This window comes from Perognathus longimembris, chromosome 7 (assembly GCF_023159225.1).
Source record: "Perognathus longimembris pacificus isolate PPM17 chromosome 7, ASM2315922v1, whole genome shotgun sequence".
Classification (NCBI taxonomy): domain Eukaryota; kingdom Metazoa; phylum Chordata; class Mammalia; order Rodentia; family Heteromyidae; genus Perognathus; species Perognathus longimembris.
In genome coordinates, this window is record NC_063167.1 from 5,988,172 (window position 1) to 6,010,440 (window position 22,269).

General features: G+C 42.6%; 1 protein-coding gene across 1 annotated transcript; it reads right to left on the bottom strand.

The window, feature by feature from the left end:
- Window positions 1-939: 939 nt before the first annotated feature.
- Window positions 940-13,980, bottom strand: Lzic (leucine zipper and CTNNBIP1 domain containing). The gene is made up of 7 exons (XM_048350202.1): window positions 13,827-13,980; window positions 10,904-11,012; window positions 8,677-8,812; window positions 8,200-8,298; window positions 5,706-5,801; window positions 5,479-5,560; window positions 940-1,632 (listed from the first exon to the last, which is right to left on the bottom strand). The coding sequence occupies exons 2-7, from the start codon at window positions 11,002-11,004 to the stop codon at window positions 1,574-1,576; spliced, it is 573 nt and encodes a 190-aa protein (XP_048206159.1). The 5' UTR covers window positions 11,005-11,012; window positions 13,827-13,980; the 3' UTR covers window positions 940-1,573.
- Between the last annotated feature and the right edge of the window lie 8,289 nt (window positions 13,981-22,269).

Sequence of the window (22,269 nt, forward strand, 5' to 3'; positions counted from 1 at the left end):
TGCTGAACTACATATATACTTAGTGGTGAGTTTCACACTAAGGTAAATTTCATCTCCAGTTAAAAACCCCAGAAAATGAAAGTATGGCAAATGCCTGAAAAGCCCTAGATGGTAGCAGACAATCTTCTTTTTCTTGATTTGTAACAAATTCCCTTTGTTTTTGTTTATTACAAGCCAATACATAGACATAACCCATGTGCTAGGCACAGTGGTGTGCCTGTACTTACAGCCTCTTAGAAGGCTGAAGCAGGAGGATTGCTTAAGCCCAGGAGTTTGAGGCCAGTCTGGGCCACATGAGAGACCCTGTCTCAACAAAAACCAAGAACCATTAACTGTTCCAAATAAGGCATCAATATAGTTCAGGTCCCCTAATTTGTCCAGTTGGCAAAGCACCTAGTAGAATTTAAGTATATAAGAAGCACTAAAAATGTTTTTTAATTTGTATAAAGTATAAAGAAAGAGAATACTAAGAAACACATTTTGGAAGACAGAAGGACCAAACCCTAGGAAAAAGCTAATACACATGCACAAGAACAGGTCTGGGTATACAATCATGTACAGAGATGTAAACACTCTGGAGAGAAGCTTGTTTATCCTCACTGTTGCCACCCTCTGAGTTTGGCAGGTCATTCTAGGAGGGCCTGAGCTGCCACTTTCTATTGCTTCTGCAGTGAAACAGTGCAGGAGGTTAAGTTACTTCAGGAGATTCTCAACAGGGCTCCCATTGTTCCAAGTTAGACATTCGGAGACACAAGGGCCCCATTCATGGCAGGGCTCACAGGCTAGGGAATAGTCCCTTAGTGTCCAGTCAATGCTGGGTTAGGACTCAAGAGTTTTCATAGACCCTAACTTGCACAAATACAAGTTCATTATTTTTCAAAAATGGTGAGAGAGAGAGAAGAGAGAGAGAGAGAGAGAGAGAGAGAGAGAGAAGAAACCTCAGTGGGTAATAAAGTGGGAGTAAGGACCCACAGGACTTGTCCTGATCCTCAGCTCTGTCTGATGTGTCTTTAGCAAATCGCTTGCTCTTTCTGAATCTTTCCTTGTTTGTAAATAAAATGACTTCTAACATCACTGGGGCTCTAAACTCCAGGAGCACACAGGAGGATTGGTGAAGCTGCTGCACCAGTCCAGTGATGGAAATAAATCAATAGCAAACATCTTTTTATTCCCTATCAGCATTTAGAACCAAAGAAACTGGGCATAACCCACTGCTTGGGAGGCTGAGGTTTCACTATCACAGGTTTAGGCCAGCACGGGCTACAGAGGAGTTTGAAGCCAGTATGGGCCACATGGTGAACAGAGCAAGTCTATTTTCTGCTCTCTCTCCAACAAACAAATCATAATGAAGCCAGCCCAATGAGTCTTAAGTCCAGGGTCACTCAGCCAGGAGCCCTGCACAGAGAGAGGTGAGGAAGAACATAAACAGCAGTGACAGTACGTCTCCATGTTACCTAGTCCCAGGATACAAATATACTTTCAGAGTATCTGTTTCTTTGCAGTGACTCAGAATCCTCAGAACACACCACCATGTACAGGAGGAGTGGATTCACTGTTCCCAGCTCTCACACTGTCACTTTTGAGCTTTTCCAACCTCAAAACTTGCTAGAGCAAGGACTTTGTCTCCAGAGCCTAAGGAGAAAATCATAGTAAGAACATTATTTCAAATGCACTGACAATTTTAGGTAAAGGTAGGCAAATTCTAGGTAAAGATATTGAAACAGAAAACAGAATCCTTATTGGCCTCCATCGTCAATGCTTTAACCCATTGCTTCTTACTTCTCAGTTTCTTCCGTCTGCACAAATAATTCAGTTACACAGGTAGCTTATAGGTTACAAACTCTACTATGTGTAAAAAAGAATGCACATAATTTTAGTTAACTTTTATAGTTACATCTAGCTGTTCTGATTTTCTTTTTCTTTTTCTTTTTTTGCCAGCCCTGGGGTTTGAACTCAGGGCCTGGGCACTGCGCCTAAACTTCTTTTGCTCAAGAGTAGCACTCTACAACTTGAATCACAGTGCCTGTTCCAGCCTTTTCTGGTTATGTGGTACTGAGGAATTGAACCCAGGGCTTCATGTGTGCAAGGCAAGCACTCTGTCACTAAGCTACATTCCCAGCCTTACAGCTAGCTGTTCTGAACAAGGAGTTTAGACCAGTAGGCTGCAAAGCTGGGACGAGTGATAAACACCTATAGTCCCAACTATCTGGAGGCTGAGACAGGAGGATCACTTGACCCCAGGAATTCATGACTAATCTGGGACATAGTAAGATGACATATTGAAGAAAAAGGAAAACTAACAAACAAAAGGCCAGGTACTGGTGGTTCAGCCTATTACCCTGTAGCTCTAACTACTTGGGAGGTTGGCACCTGAAGGATTGAGGTTTGAAGCCAGCCTGGGAGAAAAGTCTGAGAGACTCCATCTCCAATTAACCAGCAGAAAAGCTGGACTGAAAAGTAGGGCTCCAGTGGTACAGCACCAGCTATGAGCAAAAGAGCCCAGCCAGAGCTGGACAATAAACAATGAAAGGACAAATATTATTATTAAAATTAGCTATATTAACTATCTCTCTTTGGAGGCCTAGAATGGTCATTGATATATACTTATAATCCCAGCACTAAGAAGACAGAGGCAGTAAGAGGATCATGAGTTCAAGGCCAGCCTGAGCTACATAGTGTAGAACTGTCTCAAAAAAAAAAGTATTATGAAATGAAACCAATGTAAAGGATTTACAAAGAAAGTAATTGTAGCCAAGTGCTGGTGGCTCATGCCAATAATTGTAACTGCTCAGGAGGCTCAGATAAGAGGATCATGATTTAAAAACAGCACAAGGAGGAAAGTCCATGAGAGTATTATCTGTAGGTAACCACCAAAAAGCCAGAAGTAGAACTGTGGCTTAAGTGGTAGGGCACTAACCTTAGGCAAAAAAAGTTAAGGGACAGTGGCCAGGCCCTGAGTTCAAGCCCTAGTACTGGCACATGCACATGGACACACACAGACAAGAAAGTAATTGTGAAGCCTCTTAAAGGTGGATCTCAACCATGTTCTTTGTCTATGAAACTGCAATACATGCCTAGCTCTCAGAAATATGAGAATAAGAAACTGAGGTGGCGATATGTGTTTAGCATGCATGAGTCTCTGATTTAATCAACAGTTCCATTAAAAAAGTAAATAGAAATAAGGCTGGAGGACTGGGAATGCAGATTAGTGGTAGAGCGCTTGCCTAGCATGCATGAAGCTCTGGGTTCAATCCCTTGGTACCACATAAACAAAAAAGAAATTAGTAAATATTTAAAAAAGAAATAAGGGCTGGACATATGGCTCAAGTAATAGTGCATTTGCCTATCAAGTATGAGCCTTGAATTCAAACTCTATTACCACTAAAAATGTTGTTTCTTCTGATTTTGTCTGTATGTGAGTAGATACTATTGAGACTTGATTTACTTCATGTTCCTTTTATTTAGAAAAAAAATTATGCTATATGGTCTTTTAGATCTAACCCACTTGTACACTGAAAAAATTACCTAGTATTATCATGAAGTCCATAATCCATCAGACACTACTATTCTAATTCTAGTATCTGCCTAAATATAAGTGTCATCTGGTGGATTTTGAAATATAAGAGAAAACTACAGCTGAATGAGCTATTAATGTGTGTTCCCCTCAAATACTGATGTCAGATAAAAGTAGAAACTAATAGATACAGGTCTCAGAGCTAGCTTGAATTAATCTTCTTTGATTGGGGGATGTTACATGGAAGATGACAGTAACTGACTGTATTGTGTATTGTATGACCAGAGGTCAGTTTTCATCGTTTGTTGTATAGTCAGTTTTTCAACTCCTATAATAGGATCCTTTTCTACCTTTTACATTATTGTTGCCTAAAGTTAATAAACCTAGATATATGGTTAAAAGAAAAGCCCTAAAAGAGATACATATTCATGGACATGTACATGTGTGTATATATATATGTGTGTGTGTGTGTGTGTGTATCAACATATACATAATTCCTTATATGGTTAGACACAGAACATGAATCAAGCTAAGGACTACTCGGGGAGGAGAGAAGAAAAAGAAGGTGAATAACTCTAACACATTGCAACTATATAGGAAAGTAGTAAGAGGAACTCAGTGGAAGCTGTTGAACCATAGGGAGATGGGGGAGAAAAGTAGACTGCTGGTGGGCGGGGACTAGAAGGAGGGGGTTGTACTGGTGGGGAGGATGAAGGAGGCTGAATACTGTTGAAATAGATCATTTGCCACCATGAAAACAAGACAAGGAAATGTGATTACTTTGGAGGGGAGGGAAGGAACATGATAGAAAAGGTAAGATCCACTGGAATACAGTTATACATGTGTGGAAATATAACAATAACTGCCCTCCCCGCAACAATCTATTTTTTTCCCTGTTCATTTCTTTGTTTATTCAATGAACATGCATTAGAAGCCAATTCTGTAACATACACAGGGCAGATAAACTCAACTTGGAGCCTGGTAAAAGCAGGCATAGAATTCACACACAGAGAGCACAAGAAATGTACACACTGCCCTACTATGTAACTGTACCCCTTTTGCACAACACCTTGTCAAAAAATTTTTGTTTAATTAATAAATAAATAAAAAGGTAAAAAAAAAAGAATTCACACACAGAAACTCTTAGGGGAGAAACACAAAGGTGCAAAGCCTCTGTGCCTCTGACTATATGAATTAATGTTTATCAAAATGGAAACAAGAGGTTTGTTTTCCTTTTTCTTTTCTGTCTTGTTTGTTCATTTTTCCATCTTTGGGGGACACAAAAATGGAGGGACACGGTGAACAAATGCTGTAGTGGTATTCAGTGAAAACTGTGTAAAATTGAACTATACAACTTGTAGGTGGGGACAAAGAGGGAAAAACTAGGAGAAACAAAAAAAAAAAAAAAAAAAGGAAGGGATGATATAGTCCAAAAAGAAATGTACCCACTGCCTAACATATGAGATGGTAGCCCCTCTGTGTATCACATATATATATTTTTTATTTTTTTTGGGGGGGGGGGCCAGTCCTGGGCCTTGGACTCAGGGCCTGAGCACCGTCCCTGGCTTCTTTTGCTCAAGGCTAGCACTCTGCCACTTGAGCCACAGCGCCACTTCTGGCCGTCTTCTATATATGTGGTGCTGGGGAACTGAACCCAGGGCTTCATGTATGTGAGGCAAGCACTCTTGCCACTAGGTCATATTCCCAGCCCTGTGTATCACCTTTATAATAACAATTTTTTTTAAAGCTACCATAGAAGTAGGTCATTTCTTTCAGGGCTGCTTTTGCTTTTAAAATGTCATGAACATAGATCACTGAAAGGTACATAACCAAACTGTAGAGCATGTATAAAGGAATACTCTACAGTAATGAAAAGGAATGAACTACTGCTTCATGAGCATATTATAGACATATTACAGTGAGTGAAATTTACGAGGGAAAGAAAGAATCATGAGGATACTCACCAAGGTCTGTTGAGACTTTCTCAAACTGGCTCAGGACAGCACTAGCATTTGCTGACAAGAAGGTCTCATCATCTGCTGTCAGCTAGAAAAGGGTTCAGATATCACAAGTGGCTTCTTGTGTCACACTTAAAAAGGTCTGAGGGCTACAAACTACATCACAGGCCAAGAAGTTCTGTAACAAACACCAGCTGTTTCCTATGCCTAATACATTAAATTAAATACAGTACCTTCTCTCCAAGTTTCCTGAGAGCCGTTAGTATCTCCACTTTCTGCTGAGTGTATAGGTCTCTTTCCAGTTTTCCTACCATCAGATCTCTATCCATCTATAATAGATAAATGAACGCAAGGCACATGTAAGGGATAAACACTGCATAAAAATCTAGTTTTTCAGGGCTGGGAATGTGGCTTAGTGGTAGAATGCTTGCCTAGCATGCATGAAGCCCTGGGTTCGATTCCTCAGTGCCACATAAACAGAAAAAGCCGGAAGTGGGGCTGTGGCTCAAGTGGCAGAGTGCTAGCCTTGTGCACAAAGAAGCCAGGGGCAGTGCTCAGGCCCTGAGTCCGAGCCCCAGGACTGGCACAAAAAAAAAAAAATCCAGTTTTTCAGACCTACTTCTTTAAAAGAACCCACATATAATATTAATATTATTTAATAGTATCACTATAGAAATAATCTAAAGGCAGATGAGATAAACACTATTGCATAGTTTTAATAAGTTTAATGCTGGAAATAACAGCTCTTTGTTATAAACTACACTGAAAAGAAGGTCAATTGCTTTGAAAAGAAGCCATAATCTAGGAAATTATTAATCCTTTTTTCTGGTACCATACTGGGACTTAAACTCAGTACTTCTCACTCTCACCTTAGCTTTTTTTTTTGCCAGTCCTGGGCTTTTGAACTCAGGGCCTGAGCACTGTCCCTGGCTTCTTTTTGCTCAAGGCTAGCACTCTGCCACTTGAGCCACAGCGCCACTTCTGGCCATTTTCTATATATATGGTGCTGGGGAATCGAACCCAGGGTTTCATGTATATAAGGAAAGCACTCTTGCCACTAGGCCATATTCCCAGCCCCACATAGCTTTTTTAGATCAAGGCTGGCACTCTACTTGAGCCATACCCCACTTCCAGCTTTTTGCTGGTTATCTACAGGTAAGAGTCAATGTTTTTTCTGCTGAGGCTGGCTTTGAATCTCAATCCTCAGATCTCAGACTCCTGAGTATCTAGGATTACATGCATAAGCCATTGGCAGCTGGCTTTATAACTTTTTAAAGTACAATACAGTCTATACAATTGAATGCGATAATTGGCATTATTCCTAAAACTTATGTTAAATAATATTCCTTCACCAGAAACACGTGTGTGTGTGTGTGTGTGTGTGTGTGTGTGTGTATAGCATTAATATTATTCTAAGTGCTTAAATTTTTCTTTAAGTGCTGGGTACCAGTTGCTTACACCTGTAATTCTAGATATTCAGGAGGCTGAGATGTGAGGATCATGGCTCAAAGACAACCCAGGCAGGAAAGTCTTGAGGTTCTTACCTCCAGTTAAGTACCCAAAAAGCCAGAAGTGGAGTTGTGGCTCAAGTGGTAAAATGCTAGCCTTGAGCAAAAAAGCTCAGGGACAACACCCAGGTTCAGAGTTCAAGCCTCAGGACTAGAATGAATGAAGGAACAAACAAATAACAGTGCTGGGAATTAAACTCTGGACCTTGTACATACTGGGCAAGTGCTCCATTACTGAACTATGTGCCCAGCTAATTCTCAAATTAATTAATTAATTATTGAGACAGGGTCTCCTATGTTATCTAGGCTAGCCTCAAACTTCTAGACTCAAGTGATCTTTCTGCTTCTGTCTCCTAGGTCCCTGTAACTATTGTGCCTGGCTTCTATGTGGGTTTACATATATCATTTCATTAATCCTCACAACAACCATAAGAGGTAAGGACTAACATGATCACCTTTCTACAGACAGACAAACTGAGGAACAAAGGGGTTGAATAAAATAACTTGCCAAAGGTCAAATATCCCAGTATGCAGAGCAGGGATTCAAATCTATCCAAATCTGTTTTTTGTTTTGTTTTTGTTGTAATGGGGTTTGAATTCAGGACCTCACACCGGTTACTCATGTCCTGTACTGCATGCATACTATACTGTATGCAACTATTGGTTTAAAAGTGATGTTGAAAACTTTCCTGCCCAGGGTGGTCTCAACCTGTGACCCTTCTAATCTCAACTTTCAAGTAGCTACTATTACAATTATGATCAACCAGTGCTTGTCTCACATCTATGCTCTTACTCACTACATTAATTATCCAGAGTTGCAAATAACTTGTTAGTCCTTAATTATATTCAAGTCTATAAACTGTAAAGGTTCATAAAGGTGCTTGAAATTCTTAGAGAAAATGGGCCAAACATGCATAAGAGAAGGGTGTTAAGGTATTCTCAGTGGGATTTCAGATTAGGGCTCTAAAAGAGGATGTGAGAATAGTAAAGCCAGAGTCCAAGCACAAGTATTCTGAGACCAATGAAATTGTTGTACACTTTAAACATCCACATTTATTATGAACTATAACTGTTCAAGGTATAAATGTTGTCAGAAAATTGCAGGCTGTAGCTCTAAATCAATTAACCCATTTTAATACTGTAGACCATGACAATGAACACATTCTTGAGCTACAGAAGAAAAATACACAACAATTAGATCAATTTAAATAAGCTTTACCTCTGCTAACCTGGTCCGAAGCTGACCTGGTTGTTTCTTTGCAAACAATCTGATGACCTCTGGAGTTTTAAAGGCCTGGCTGATGGCTGCCTGAATAGCCTAGAAACACAGGAAGGCAAAAACAAAAACATTCCAAAATATCAGATTTGCAAAAATCGACTGAAGAATCTTTATCAATAAGTCTTTGGGCATCAGAGAGCTGCAAAATCAGTTTTCATTTGCGACTTCTGTGTATGTCATTGAAAGCAAATACATAACTAAATCAGGATCTGAAAGATATACATATCCTATTTCATGCACTAGGTAGACAATAATCAAGAAATAACTAAAAAAAAAGAAAGATACTTTCTTTTGTAGTGCTGGGAATGGAACGTCAGGCCTTATATATACCAGGCAAGCCCTCTACCACTAAGCTACACCCTCAAAGCTACATTTTCTCTCACAGAAGAAAAAAAGCAATAAGTACATTGTGCTTACCAGCTGCATTCCACTTAGTTCATCTACCAGAGTCATGTTTCCAGACATAATTTTCTTCAGCGAATCATTAAATTCACTTAGCTGCTCCAGAGTTTCCTTTTTGGTTTCTTCATATTCATCTGCATCAAGCTCTTCTCTGAAGTACAGTAAATACAATAATGCAGAAAAATAAAGATTTCCAAGTGAAAAAAAAAAAGCTATCTTAGTACTAAACATGAGAAAATGGCTGAAGGAAACATCACAATGCTAAAGACAGATGTGCCCACATAACTGTTAACACATGAACATATTAGTATTAAGTATCTCTCTCTCTCTCTCTCTCTCTCTCTCTCTCTCTCTCTCTCTCTCTCTCTCATGCTTGAACTCAGAGCCTGGTGCTTTTCCTAAGCGTCTTTTTCTGCAAGGCTAGTGCTCTACCACTTGAGGCACAGCTCCACTTCCAGTTTTTTCGTGGTTAATTGGAGGTAAGAGTCTTACAAACTTTCCTGCCCAAACTGGCTTCCAACTGTGATTCTCAGATCTCAGCCTCTGAAGCAGTTAAGATTATTGACATGATTGCTGGGGACTGAACCAAGACCAGGAACAAGAACACAAGTTCTACCACTGAGTGACATTGCCAGTCCCTAGTAATTTTTATTTGTTTATTTATTTGTTTTGTTTTTGTTGCCAGTCCTGGGGCATGGACTCAGGGCCTGAGCACTGTCCCCGGCTTCTTTTTGCTCAAGGCTAGCACTCTACCACTTGAGCCACAGCGCCACTTCTGGCCGTTTTCTATATATGTGGTGCTGAGGAATCGAACCCAGGGCTTCATGTATACGAGGTGAGCACTTCACCACTAGGCCATATTCCCAGCCCCCCTAGTCATTTTTATTTTACCAAAATAAGGCACACTTAAACCACACAACAGCTTCTCTTTAAATTGTCACTGAATAACCTTGGGCAAGATACTGAACACAGCTAAGCCTCAGTTTATCTATAAAGCTTTGGGTAATTATGGTACCTATTTAATAGGGTTGCTATGAGCACTAAATAAGATAAAAGAAAGTGCTTGGCACATATAGTAACAGGTAAATAGCTGTGGTTATTATCATCGTCATTAATGGCAGGGAAGATTGTGTGTGTCCTTCAAAACAACAGCAATGCAGTACATGCCATCTGAGTAAGAGGTTATTTTTATTCACCAAACAGGCCACTTATTAAATATTTATGGAGTTACAACAGCTGCCACTTAGTGATCGACTACTTACTGAGCACCTATACTGGGCCAAGCACTGTGTCATCCACTTCATTTGCAATATTTACATCCCAGCAAAGCTCTTAAGTATGCAACGAACAATCTTGTTCTTTTTTTTGGTGCCAGTCTTGGGGCTTGAACTCAGGGCTTGGGTGCTGTCTCTGAGCTTTAATGCTCAAGGCTAGTCCTCTATCACTTGCGCCACAGCTCCACTTATATATTTTTCTGATGCTTAGAGATAAGTCTCATGGCTTTTCCTTTCTAGGCTGGCTTGGAAAGATGATCCACAGGTCTCAGCCTCCCAAGTAACTAGGGTTGCAGGAATGAGCCACTGGCACCGGCAATTTCTTTTCTTCCTTTCTTTTTTTTTTTTTTAGTGCTAGGATCGAACCCAGGCCTTGGCATGCTAAGCACCCATTCTTCTACTGAACCATACTCTGCCCAGTCTCAATCTTTGAGTACACACCAAGAGTTCATACCAAGCATGGCTGTTTAAATATTAAAACCAAGTAGGTAGCCAGGTACCAGTGGCTCATGCATGTAACCCTAGCTACTCAGGAGGCTGAGATCTGAGTTCAAAGCCCATGAGACTTTATTTCCAATTAAGCAGCAAAAAGTCAGAAGTGAAGCTGTGACTCAAGTGGCAGAGTGCTGGCCTTGAGTGAAAAAGCTCAGGGACAGAACCCTGGTTCTGAGTTCAAGTCCCAGGACTAGCACATACACATAAAGACAAGATAGTGTTATTATTTCCACTCCAAAGAGGTAAGCACTTTACCAAGTTCACATGCACTTAGTACTATTACTTCAAACACTTCCACATCCCAGGACTTTTGACTCCAAATTTGCACTGAATTTACAATTCTAACAGACAAGACATTGAAAAATACTACAGAGGAAAGCAAAATTACACATGGGCCTGCATCCATGGAACTTGTAATCTAGCTATAGAAAAAGGGCATTTTATATTGTAATAACGCACAATTATACCATTACCTGCATTCCTCCAGATCTTGTAATTGCTGCATTAGTCTATCCAACTGTTCTTCTAAATTCTGCTTTAATTTGCTTGTCTCTGTCTTTCCTCTGGAAGCCATTTTAATCCCTGTACAACAATAAGCCACATACATCATATTAATGTGAAAAGAATATTAATTTGAAAAGAATCAACAAATTAGTGCAATTTAAAATTAAGTGAGTTTAGCTGGGTGCTGGTGGTTCACACCCTGTAATCCTAGCTATTCATTAGGCTGAGATCTGAGGATCACAGTCTAAAGCCAGACAGGGCAGGAAAGTCCGAGAGATTCTTATCTCCAATTAACCACCAGAAGACTGGAAGTGGAGCTGTGGCTCAAAGTGGTAGAGCACTATCCTTGAGCAAAAGAGTTCAGAGATAGTGCCCAGGCCATGAGTTCAAACCCCACGACTGACCAAAAAAAAAAGTTTAACTTAAATTTAAGTTCTAAGTTCCAGATATGGGAATAAGAGCTAATCAAATAAAATCTGTTTGGATATAAAAATTTAAACTCACTACAAAAATACTCCACAGAAATGCCTGATAATTTCACTACAAGTCTTTGCTATCGATCTACATTATTTTAAACAATTCTGAAATATGAACATACTGATTCTTCTTTTTTGTCCAAGACTGAGACATTTTTGCTCATTGGCTGAGCCACACCTCCAACACGAACATCCTGACTTATACAGAAATGGTCAGGGTGCTGGTGGAATGGCCCAGGTATACCTGCATGAGATACTAAGTTCAATCTCTAGAAATGTAAAAAAAAAAAAAAAAAAAAAAAAAAAAAGGTGAGGAATTTAAATTTTCTGGTCCAGGGCTGGGAGTATAGTTCAATAGCACAGTGACAGCTGTGTGAAGTAGGCCCTAGGATAGATTCAAATATCAGCACTAAAAACAATCTTCTTAGTCTAACCACATTGATTTATAATTGTTTTTTTTTTTTTTTGGCCAGTCCTGGGCCTGGACTCAGGGCCTGACCACCATCTCTGGCTTCATTTTGCTCAAGGCCAGCACTCTGCCACTTGAGCCACAGCGCCACTTCTGACCATTTTCTATATATGTGGTGCTGGGGAATCGAACCCAGGGCTTCATGTATACGAGGCAAGCACTCTTGCCACTAGGCCATATTCCCAGCCCAGTCTAACCACATTGAATGTCAAAACGTGCTACACAATTTTTCTTCTTTTTTTTTTGTTAGTGATTGAACCCAAGACCTCCATGCTTGCCCAGCCCAGCACACCTTCTACTATTATTCCCAGAACTTCATTCTCTCTCTCTCTCTCTCCCCTCCCTCCTTCCTTCTCCCCCTCCTCTCTCTCTCACAGGGATAGTCCAGGCTACCCACAAACTCAAAATTTCCCCTTTTCTGGAATTACACACACATATAATACCCTTCTTTTTTGAGCCTCCATCATTTTCTACCAACTAGTAGAAATTCTAATCCATCCAACATCTAGGTTCAAGTGTCATCTTTCTCCATTTAGGCCTTTCTTAATTTTCTCTCAATCACAAGGTGGTGAATTCTTTGAAAGGAAGGACTTTACTAGTCCTGGGTACAAAATGTATCAGGCAAATGACTAATGGAAATTGTTTGTATGCTGCACATTTTATTCTCTATTAGCATCATTTTTTGCCATGGGTTATGCAATTTTAATATTAATTTAGGGCTGGGAATATGGCCTAGTGGCAAGAGTGCTTGCCTTGTATACACGATGCCCTGGGTTCGATTCTCAAGCACCACATATACAGAAAATGGCCAGAGGTGGCGCTGTGGCTCAAGTGGCAGAGTGCTAGCCTCAAGCAAAAAGAAACCAGGGACAATACTCAGGCCCTGAGTTGAAGGCCCAGGACTGGCAAAAAAATATAGATAATAATAATAATAATAATAATAATACATATTAATTTATTGTAGTGCTGGGGATAGAACCTAGGGCCTTGCACATGTTACTGAGCCACATGCCAAGCTTGTCCATGATTTTATCACAGCTCATTATTTGTCTATGTTCCCCTCCTAACTAAATTCTTTTTTTTTTTTGCTTAAGCTTAGCACTGTGCCACTTGAGCCACAGCGCCACTTCTGGCTATCTTCTATATATGTGGTGCTGGGGAATCAAACCCAGGGCTTCATGTACAGGAGGCAAGCACTCTTGTCACTAGGCCATATCCCCAGCCCCCCCTCCTAACTAAATTCTTGAAAGCCAAAAATTTTTAGTTTTTCTGTTAGCCTTCTCAACACTTAAGTATTTGATTGTTGAATCAAGTACAAAAAGGCTCAACATACTTAAAATCTATTTAAAAAAACCCAAAAACCTGAGGTTGGAGGCATGGCTCAAGAGGGCCGGAGTTCGATGTTCAGTACAGCCTCCCCTCCTCACCAAAAAATGATTTTTTAAGTGTTAAGGATTGAACACAGGGTCTCATATATACTAATCAAGCACTCTGATTGAGTACATCACCTGTCCCAACATGAATTTTTTTTTTTTTTTTGCCAGTCCTGGGGCTTGGACTCAGGGCCTAAGCACTGTGTCTGGCTTTTTTTGCTCAAGGCTAGCACTCTCACCACTTGAGCCACATCGCCACTTCTGGCTTTTTCTTTGTATGTGGTGCTGAAGAATCGAACCCAGGGCTTCATGCATGTGTGGCAAGCACTCTACCGCTAAGCTACATTCCCAGCCCCACCCCACCCCCAACATGTTTTAAAAGAGGCAAAGCTATTCTGAATAAGATTCAGAGAAGATAGGGGGCACTTGAAAAGCCTTCACCTGAAGCTATCCCAGAAAGATTTAACTCGATGGCACCACCTGGTATTGAATGAAGGCAGTGCACATCTTACCAAACTACCGGAATGGCTGTCAAACCCTGTATGTAATCTGGAAAGTCCTCATTCACGCTCACCGGTCTTCCTAGTACATAGAATTCTGCAGTGCCGATCGCTCTCAATCGCATAAAACTCCAACCCTGGAAGTTCCGAGTGTGATCAGTTTGAGGAAAGCGAAGTTGTCCATCAAGACTGCAAGAGGCTCGAAATTCAAATCACCTGGAGGTGAAAAGTATTAGCAAGCAATCTGCTATACACGGGCAGTCCTGTTAAGCTTGCACTTGAGCCACCCGTAACCGAACACACCCTTCCTTCCATTCCTTCGGAGGACGAGGGTGTCTACTCCCTGGACTGCTACTCCGAGAGCCTTTTTCAGGGTTTTTTTTCCTAACCGGGTCAGGAACTGGACACGCCTTAAGCAGCCGTCAAAGCCCGAAGTTTCGTAACCCTTTCCTGCCTGGAGGTGAGCAGCGTTTGCTTTGGCATTAAAGCACGGGCACCGGGTTGGGGACCAGCTCCAGCCACCGCCTCAAAGTCCATTCTCCGCCGGGGGAACCCGAAGCTCGCGTATTTAGGTCGGGCTCAGCTAGGCCTCAGTTGCCCCCAGGCGGTGGCCGCGACCCCGCCTCCCTGGAAATTCCCTTTGGTCCTCGCTCCCCAGAGCCCGGCCAACCTCCTCCGGACTCGGGAGTGCTCGGTCTGCCTCCCACCGCCCGTGGATCCCAGAGATTGGAACCAGGGGCCCCGCCTACCTGAGGTCTCCGGCCGGGCGGACCGAGCGGGAGGAGCGCTTCCGCCGGGCGAAGGCACTTCCGGTCTCCTGCCACCAATGCGAATGCGAGCGCGGTGTTCCCTCGCCGGCGTCCGGGCTGCGCCTGTCTCCGGGAGGACTGGGCCGCTTGGCTGTGAGAGCGTGGTAAGCGCCCGGGCCCGCCGGGGAACGCGGGTCCCTCCGGACCTTGCCACCCTTTAGTGTCCCAGGCAGCGGCTGGGACCTTCAGAGGCCAATGCCGCTGTCCCCGAGGCAAGGTGATGATGCTTAGGTCTTGACCCGTAGTTCTCCCTGTGGGATCCCCGGTGACCTTTGGTACAATTGAGTTCACTGTGTGTGTTGCTGGGGGGCGGGGAGGACGGGGTGGGGGTGTGCTTCCCTTTCTAGAGGCGTCTTGCGCGGTAACTCTTGGGCTTGGCGGGGAGGAGGAGAGGGAAACTTCCTCCACTGTGAAAGGTTGTTCCCTTCTCATCGTAAATACTTCTAAACCTGTGAAAGACTAGGAGCATACGCAAACGCCTTGATGTGATGTGATTCAGTGGCACAACTACAAGCAGAGAGAGCACTTGTTTTTGAATAATTATTTATTGTCAACGTGATGTACAGAGGGGTTACAGTTTCATACGTAATGCAGTGGGTACATTTCTTGTGCAATTTGTGACCTCATCCCCCACCCCCCTCCCAGAGCACTGGAACCCTGGGTTTGAGCTCCAGCGCACGAACACAAGCACACCTGCCCAGGGTGCACTCACTTAACACACTCTTCAAGAAAGAGGCAACTAGCTGTTTGACAGCACTTGAAAAGTTACCCAGAAACTGAATGGGAACCCCCCGCCCGCATCTTCCTGAAAAGGCAATACGGGGTGGTCCACAGAACGTCCCTGTTGTCTACAACATTTGTTCAGAGATTTGGTCATTCAAGTCTGTATTTCAGCTGCTCAGAACAAATGACCAAATTTGATGATCTTAATACTCTACAGAATGAAGTGTTCCTGCCAAGTTTTGCCTTGCCAATTCTTTTTCAGAGGTACAGTTTGATTAGGAAATCAGGGGCAAGAGTGCTTGCCTCCTGTACATGAGGCCCGGGGTTTGATTGCCCCAGCACCACATTTACAGGAAGTGGCCAGAAGTGGCGCTGTGGCTCAAGTGGCAGAGTGCTAGCCTTGAGCAAAAAGAAGCCAGGAACAGTGCTCAGGCCCTGAGTCCAAGGCCCAGGACTGGCAAAAAAGAAAGAAAGAAAGAATGATTAGGAAATCACTTTGCTAGTCCATGATAGCATACCCTGGTTAATGTTTCAGATTCAGAGTGCCTCTTATGTTAATGCAGTTATTTTTAATTTTCATATATGAATATGTCAGTCAGTGTTTTGAGTAAAATACAACTCAGTGGTACTTCATGTGAAGAAACTTCCTTCTTTGTGATAATAGAAATAAAATTGAGGAGGAGAGAGTGAACTTTTCAGGTAAAAGTTTAAATTGAGGGCTGGGAATATGGCCTACTGGCAAGAGTGCTTGCCTCATATACATGAAGCCCTGGGTTCGATTCCTCAGCACCATATATATAGAAACGGCCAGAAGTGGCACTGTGGCTCAAGTGGCAGAGTGCTAGCATTGAGCAAAAAGAAGCCAGGGGGGCTGGGGATATAGCCTAGTGGCAAGAGTGCCTGCCTCGGATACACGAGGCCCTAGGTTCGATTCCCCAGCACCACATATACAGAAAACGGCCAGAAGCGGCGCTGTGGCTCAAGTGGCAGAGTGCTAGCCTTGAGCGGGAAGAAGCCAGGGACGGTGCTCGGGCCCTGAGTCCAAGGCCCAGGACTGGCCAAAAAAAAAAAAGAAGCCAGGGACAGTGCTCAGGCCCTGAGTTCAAGGCCCAGGACTGGCCAAAAAAAAAAAGTTTAAATTGAGAAGGAGCAAGGGTGGCTAAGCAGACTGATTAATAGATTCTGACAAGAAACAAACTTTGGGATGGAATAAAGCTCAGTGGTAGAGCACTTCCCTGTGATGCATGAGGCCCTGATCTCTAGTGCCATAAAAACAAATCTACTTGGGCATTTTATTGGGTTGCTGGAGTAGTTTGGGTGGTCTGACAATGACATTTGTAAGGTCTCTTCCTCATGTTTCACGACTTTTTTTCCTCATATAAGATATGGATCAGTGACCAGTTTGTCTTTGGGGATGAACCTATGGTACCACCCTATGCCTAGACAGTTTTGTCCCTGCAGTAAAGAGTAGTGGGATATGCCAGTTGCCTGTGGCCCCCACCTGTAATCCTAGCTACTCTGATCTATGAACTATCATCTGAGGATCATAATTTGAAGCCATCAAGGGCAGGAAAGTTGGTGAGACCTTATCTCAAATAACCAGCAAAAAGCCAGAAGTGCGGCTGTGGTTCAAGTGGTAGAGCCACCAGCTTTCAATGAAAAAGCTGGGGAACGGTGCCCAGGACCTGAGTTCAGGTCCAAGTACCAGGAGAAAAGCAAAGGAGCTGAACAGGTTCTGGAGCCCTATTTTTTTTTTTTTTTTTTTTTTTTTTTTTGCCAGTCCTGGGCCTTGGACTCAGGGCCTGAGCACTGTCCCTGGCTTCTTCCCGCTCAAGGCTAGCACTCTGCCACTTGAGCCACAGCGCCGCTTCTGGTTGTTTTCTGTATATGTGGTGCTGGGGAATCGAACCCAGGGCCTCATGTATCGGAGGCAGGCACTCTTGCCACTAGCCCATATCCCCTGGAGCCCTAATTTTTAACCTCTTACCTACTACTAAGTAAAGCATGTCTGGTCACTCTGTCAACCATCTATGGAATGTGCCCTCCCCCTTATCCTTCTACTCATGTGTGTGAGTGTGCGTGTGCCTGCACCCATGCACCCATATTGAGGCTTGAACCCAGGGCCTTGGCTCTGTTCCTTAGCTTTTTCACTCAAGAGTGGTGCTCTGCCACTTTCGCCACAGCGCCACTTCTGACTTTTTGGTGACTTTCTTCCTGGACTTTAGAACTGGGATCCTCAGAGTAGCTAGGATTACAGGCTATGAGCCACGATGCCTGGCCTGTCCATTTCTTCTTCCCATGAAAATCCTTGTTCTACCTCCACAGTGACAAGTAGGATTCGTACAAACAGCAAAATCCTAGAAATGAGAATATATACATGCTTTTTATCCACTTAGGAGAATTTGATAAGCAAGTAGTTGCTCACAGTGTACTTCTCTTAGTTTTGGTGATGATGGTGTACTATTCTTTTCAGACATGATGGTTTAATGTGTGTAATTTTAGAAATTGTAAAGGAAAAGCCTTGCCATTTGTGCAATGTACCTGCCTGCTCTTTTTCAGTAACAATTTGATTCTGAAGTTCTGTGCTGAGGGTGTTTGTTGTGTTGTTGTTTTGCCACTTCTGGGGCTTGAACTCAGGACCTGAGCACTGTCCTTGGCTTCCTTTTGCTCTACCACTTGAGCTACAGAATCACTTCTGGCCTTTTCTGTTTATGTGGTGCTGAGGAATCGAACCCTGGTCTTCATGCATGCTAGGTAAGCACTCTACCGCTAAGCCACATTCCCAGGCCCAAGGGTGTTCTTATATGCCTTTGGGTTCTTGTTTTGAGTTAATGTATGATGATAACATATTCATAGGACATAAGTAGAAGAAGTAGTTGGTATGGGTTCCATTTATAAAACAAAAATAGAACTCAAGCCTTCAGATGGGAGGCAGAAAAGAAATTGGAGAATGAAGAATGGTATGTTAAGTTGGTAGTCACTGGAGACAAGACTAAGGAAAGTAACTTCAGAACTGAGAATCATAACTGGGAAACCAGATAAATGCTACTTGACAGCTGAAGGAGTTTAGGACATTTCATCCTGGACTTGGCACAGAGCTAAGATAGGGAAAGTGCTGAGGCAGATGAAACCTGAGTGACTCATACTGTGAACACTTGAACCTTTAAGTGCTGGGGATTGAACCCAGGGCCTCTTGCATATGAAGCTAATGTTCTACAATTGACCTATACCCACAATTGAACTTCTTTTAAATGTCTACCAGCAGATTCTTTGTACCATTGTTGCACCTATCTTGTATAATAGAGGAAAGCATACATTTCTAGGATCAAGGATGTTATTCTAGGGGCTGGGAATATAGTCTAGTGGCAAGAGTGCTTGCCTCATATGCATGAAGCCCTGGGTTCGATTCCCCAGCACCACATATATGGAAAATGGCCAGAAGTGGCGCTGTGGCTCAAGTGACAGAGTGCTAGACTTGCTCAAAAAGAACCCAGGGACAGTGCTCAGGCCCTGAGTCCAAGGTCCAGGACAGCCAAAAAAAAAAAAAGAAAAAGAAAAAAAGGATGTTATTCTAGCATCCTTGAGATTCTGAGCAAGTTAACCTCTCTAAGCTTGTGTTTTCTTGTCTGTATAAAGGGCTGTGTGTGATAATCATTGGCTGTATCACAAGGATTCCATGAAAGTTTAGAGATTGCGCTCTGTGTGTGTATGTATGTGTGTATGTCCTGTGGCTTGAACTCAGGGCCTGGGTGCTGTCCCTGATCTTTCTTTTGCTTAAGGCTAGTGCTCTACCACTTGAGCAACAGCTCTACTTCCACTTTTGTGTCTGTGTGCTTAATTGGTGATATGGATTTCATGGACTTTCCTGCCTGGGCTGGCTTTGAACCACAATCCTCAGAGCTCAGTCTCTTGAGTAGGTAGGATTACAGGTGTGACAGCATCAAGTTTAGAGATTGCTTCTTATATGTCAGAAGAATTCAATGAATATTGCTGTTATGACTATCATGATTACTGTAGTAAAAAATAATTTTAAAAAATATATATGGATCAGGCCCACCTAAAAAGAATGAGTACATCTATTACCATCTAACAGGAACAAAGAAAATGAGGATTCTGTAAGCCAGAACCCTGAAACTTTCTACTCTTACCAATTTACCACTTACCACCCCCAGCTCATCACAGGCAACTACTGATCTGTCTTTTGTTTATAGATTAAGTTATACGTTTAAAAGTTCATATAACTGGAATCTTATGGTGTATACAATAAGCCATCTTATTCGTGGATGTGTGTGTGTGTGTGTGTGTGTGTGTGTGTGTGTATTGCCAGTCCTGGGGCTCGAACTCAGGGCCTGAGCACTGTCCCTGGCTTCTTTTTGCTCACCCACTTGAGCCACAGCGCCACTTCTAGCTTTTTCTATATATGTGGTGCTGAGGAATTGAACCCAGGGTTTCATGCATACGAGATAAGCACTCTACCACTAGGCCATATTCACAGCCCTTATTCGTGAATATATTACAAGTGGTTTTGACCAAACGTGGTAAAAATAATAAATTTAAAAAAGCACATTTCATGGGGCTGGGAGTATGGCCTAGTAGTAAAGGGCTCGCCTCGTATACATGAAGCCCTGGGTTCCATTCCTCAGCACCACATATACAGAAAAAGCCAGAAGTGGCATAGTGGCTCAAAAGGTAGAGTGCTAGCCTTGAGCAAAAAAAAAGAAGCCAGGGACAGTGCTCAGGCCCTGAGTCCATGCCCCAGGACTGGCAACAAAAACAAAACAAATAAACAAAAAATCACATTTCAGAGAGAGAACTTAATTTCTCTTGTGCTCACTGTGCAGCTCAGTTGATGCAAAGAAGTTCTGTGTTATTTGCATGGAGTGATCTTCCCACTGTTTCTTTTTTTTTTTGGCCAGTCCTGGGGCTTGGACTCAGGGCCTGAGCACTGTCCCTGGCTTCCTTTTGCTCAAGGCTAGCACTCTGCCACTTGAGCCACAGTGCCACTTCTGGCCGTTTTCTGTATATGTGGTGCTGGGGAATCGAACCCAGGGCCTCATGTATACGAGGCAGGCACTCTTGCCACTAGGCCATATCCCCAGCCCCTGGAATTGCTCTTTTACAAATACATTGTATTTTGGGGTTTTTTGTTTGGTTTTTTTTTGCCAGTCCTGGGGCTTGGACTCAGGGCCATATCCCCAGCCCCTTCCCACTGTTTCTTGCCCTTAATTTTGTGAAAAATATCCTTCCAAGCCAAGAAAGGGCAGGTGGTAATATTCTGAAGCGTATTGTCATTGTAAGGAAATGGAAAGACTTGAAAAAAATCATATTAGGTGAAGTAAACCAGACCCAAAGAAACATATAGACTCCATGGTTTCCCTCATTTGTAATCATTAGTATAAGACTAGGATAGTCCTAGCAGAGGATCACAATAGCTCAATAGCTACATACACATGACCACATAAAATGATGCTAAGTGAAGTGAACTCCAAGATATGGAAACAAGAATCTTGTTTGTTTTTTAGTGTACTGTTTTTAGTTATTTCTCCTCATTTATTCTTTGTGGTCACTGTCTTCGATTTTGATACCCTTTGTCTTGTATATAAGTTTATCTGATTTGGGGAAGGGAAGGGGAACCATTCACAGAAATAGTAGGGCAAAGGGTGAACCAATACAATAGCAATACTCACTAGACACTGTGTTGGACATGAACTTTACAACTTGAGAGAAGGTAGGGAAGGGAAAGCAGGAGAAAATGAGGGAGGGGAGCCTGCAAAAGTAACTAATACTATGAACTTCATTGGGTTAAAATTTAGAATTAAAGATTTAGCAGTATTACAGTCTTGAAAGTATTGACTAATAATTTCAGCATCACACACACACACAGAGATGAATTTAACTGGGACAGCAGTCCTTGATTTTGGTGGGCTGGTCTCTTTTTCTCCATGGCTTATTAAGACTTAAAACAACTTGCTTCCAATGGTTGTTGTCTTCGCATGTTTCTGTGATGTTTAGGTGATAGCCTAGGAGACGGTCATGCTTGTCCACAGGTTGCGGTGATGCTTGAACAGTCTCAGCCTGCTCAGGTGTGTATTTGAGGCAGCAGAGCATCAGGAACCAAGTGCAAACTTCAGATTGTTGGGTTAGCATCTCTCCTTCTCACCCTGGACAGCCAGATGAGCCCCATGCCTGAGAAAAGCACTGCAGGGTAGAGAATGGGACCTCATTGAATAAATGAACTCATGAGAGATGGTGTTTGTTTTTTTTAATGTCCCACCTGGAGTCTTCCCTTTCCTTACTCCGTATCATGACTTTTGTGGTCCAGTGGTTACTTCCCTTGAAGGAAGGGGTAGTGTGATCTGACAAGGACAGACAAGTTAGGCTTTGCTTACCTGTGGACACTAGGCTGCCCACTGACAAGAGCACAGACAAATAGTAAAGTTCAGGGGTGGATTTTTCCTAAAATCAAGAAGAAAAAAGTACCATGAGGAACAATTTATCTTTTTACTGTGGCTTGAACTGAGGCCCTCACCCTTTGGCTTGGCTTTTTCACTCTATGTTGATAGCTCTATGATGAGCTACTTCTGCACATCTAGATTTTTGTGGATTAACTGGAGATACGAGTCTCTTGGACTTTTCCACTCAGGCAGGTTTGGAAACATGATCTTTGTATCTCAGCCTCCTGAGTAGCTAAGATTACAGGTGCAAGCCACCCCAGGCTCACACCTGTAATCCTAATTACTCAGGAGACTGAGTTGTGAGGATCACAGTTCAAAGTTGAAAAAGTTGAGGCAGAGCACTAGGCACTGAGATCACGTACAATGAAGAAACAAATAGTCGGGGGCCAGTGGCTCACACCTGTAATCCTAGCTACTCAGGATGCTGAGATCTGAGGATCTCAGTTCAAAGGCAGCAGAGCAGGAAAGTCCATGAGACTCTAATCTCCAATTAACTACCAGAAAACCAGAAGTGGTGTTGTGGCTTAAAG

What these genes read in the sequence shown, in the direction of transcription:
- Lzic (XM_048350202.1), bottom strand. Translation starts at nt 11,004, where the DNA reads ATGGCTTCCAGAGGAAAGACAGAGACAAGCAAATTAAAGCAGAATTTA. An exon ending in TTCGGACCAGGTTAGCAGAG is followed by an intron (nt 5,802 to 8,199) that starts GTAAAGCTTATT and finishes TATCTATTATAG; the next exon opens with ATGGATAGAGATCTGATGGT. An exon ending in GAAAGTCTCAACAGACCTTG is followed by an intron (nt 1,633 to 5,478) that starts GTGAGTATCCTC and finishes TTTTCTCCTTAG; the next exon opens with GCTCTGGAGACAAAGTCCTT.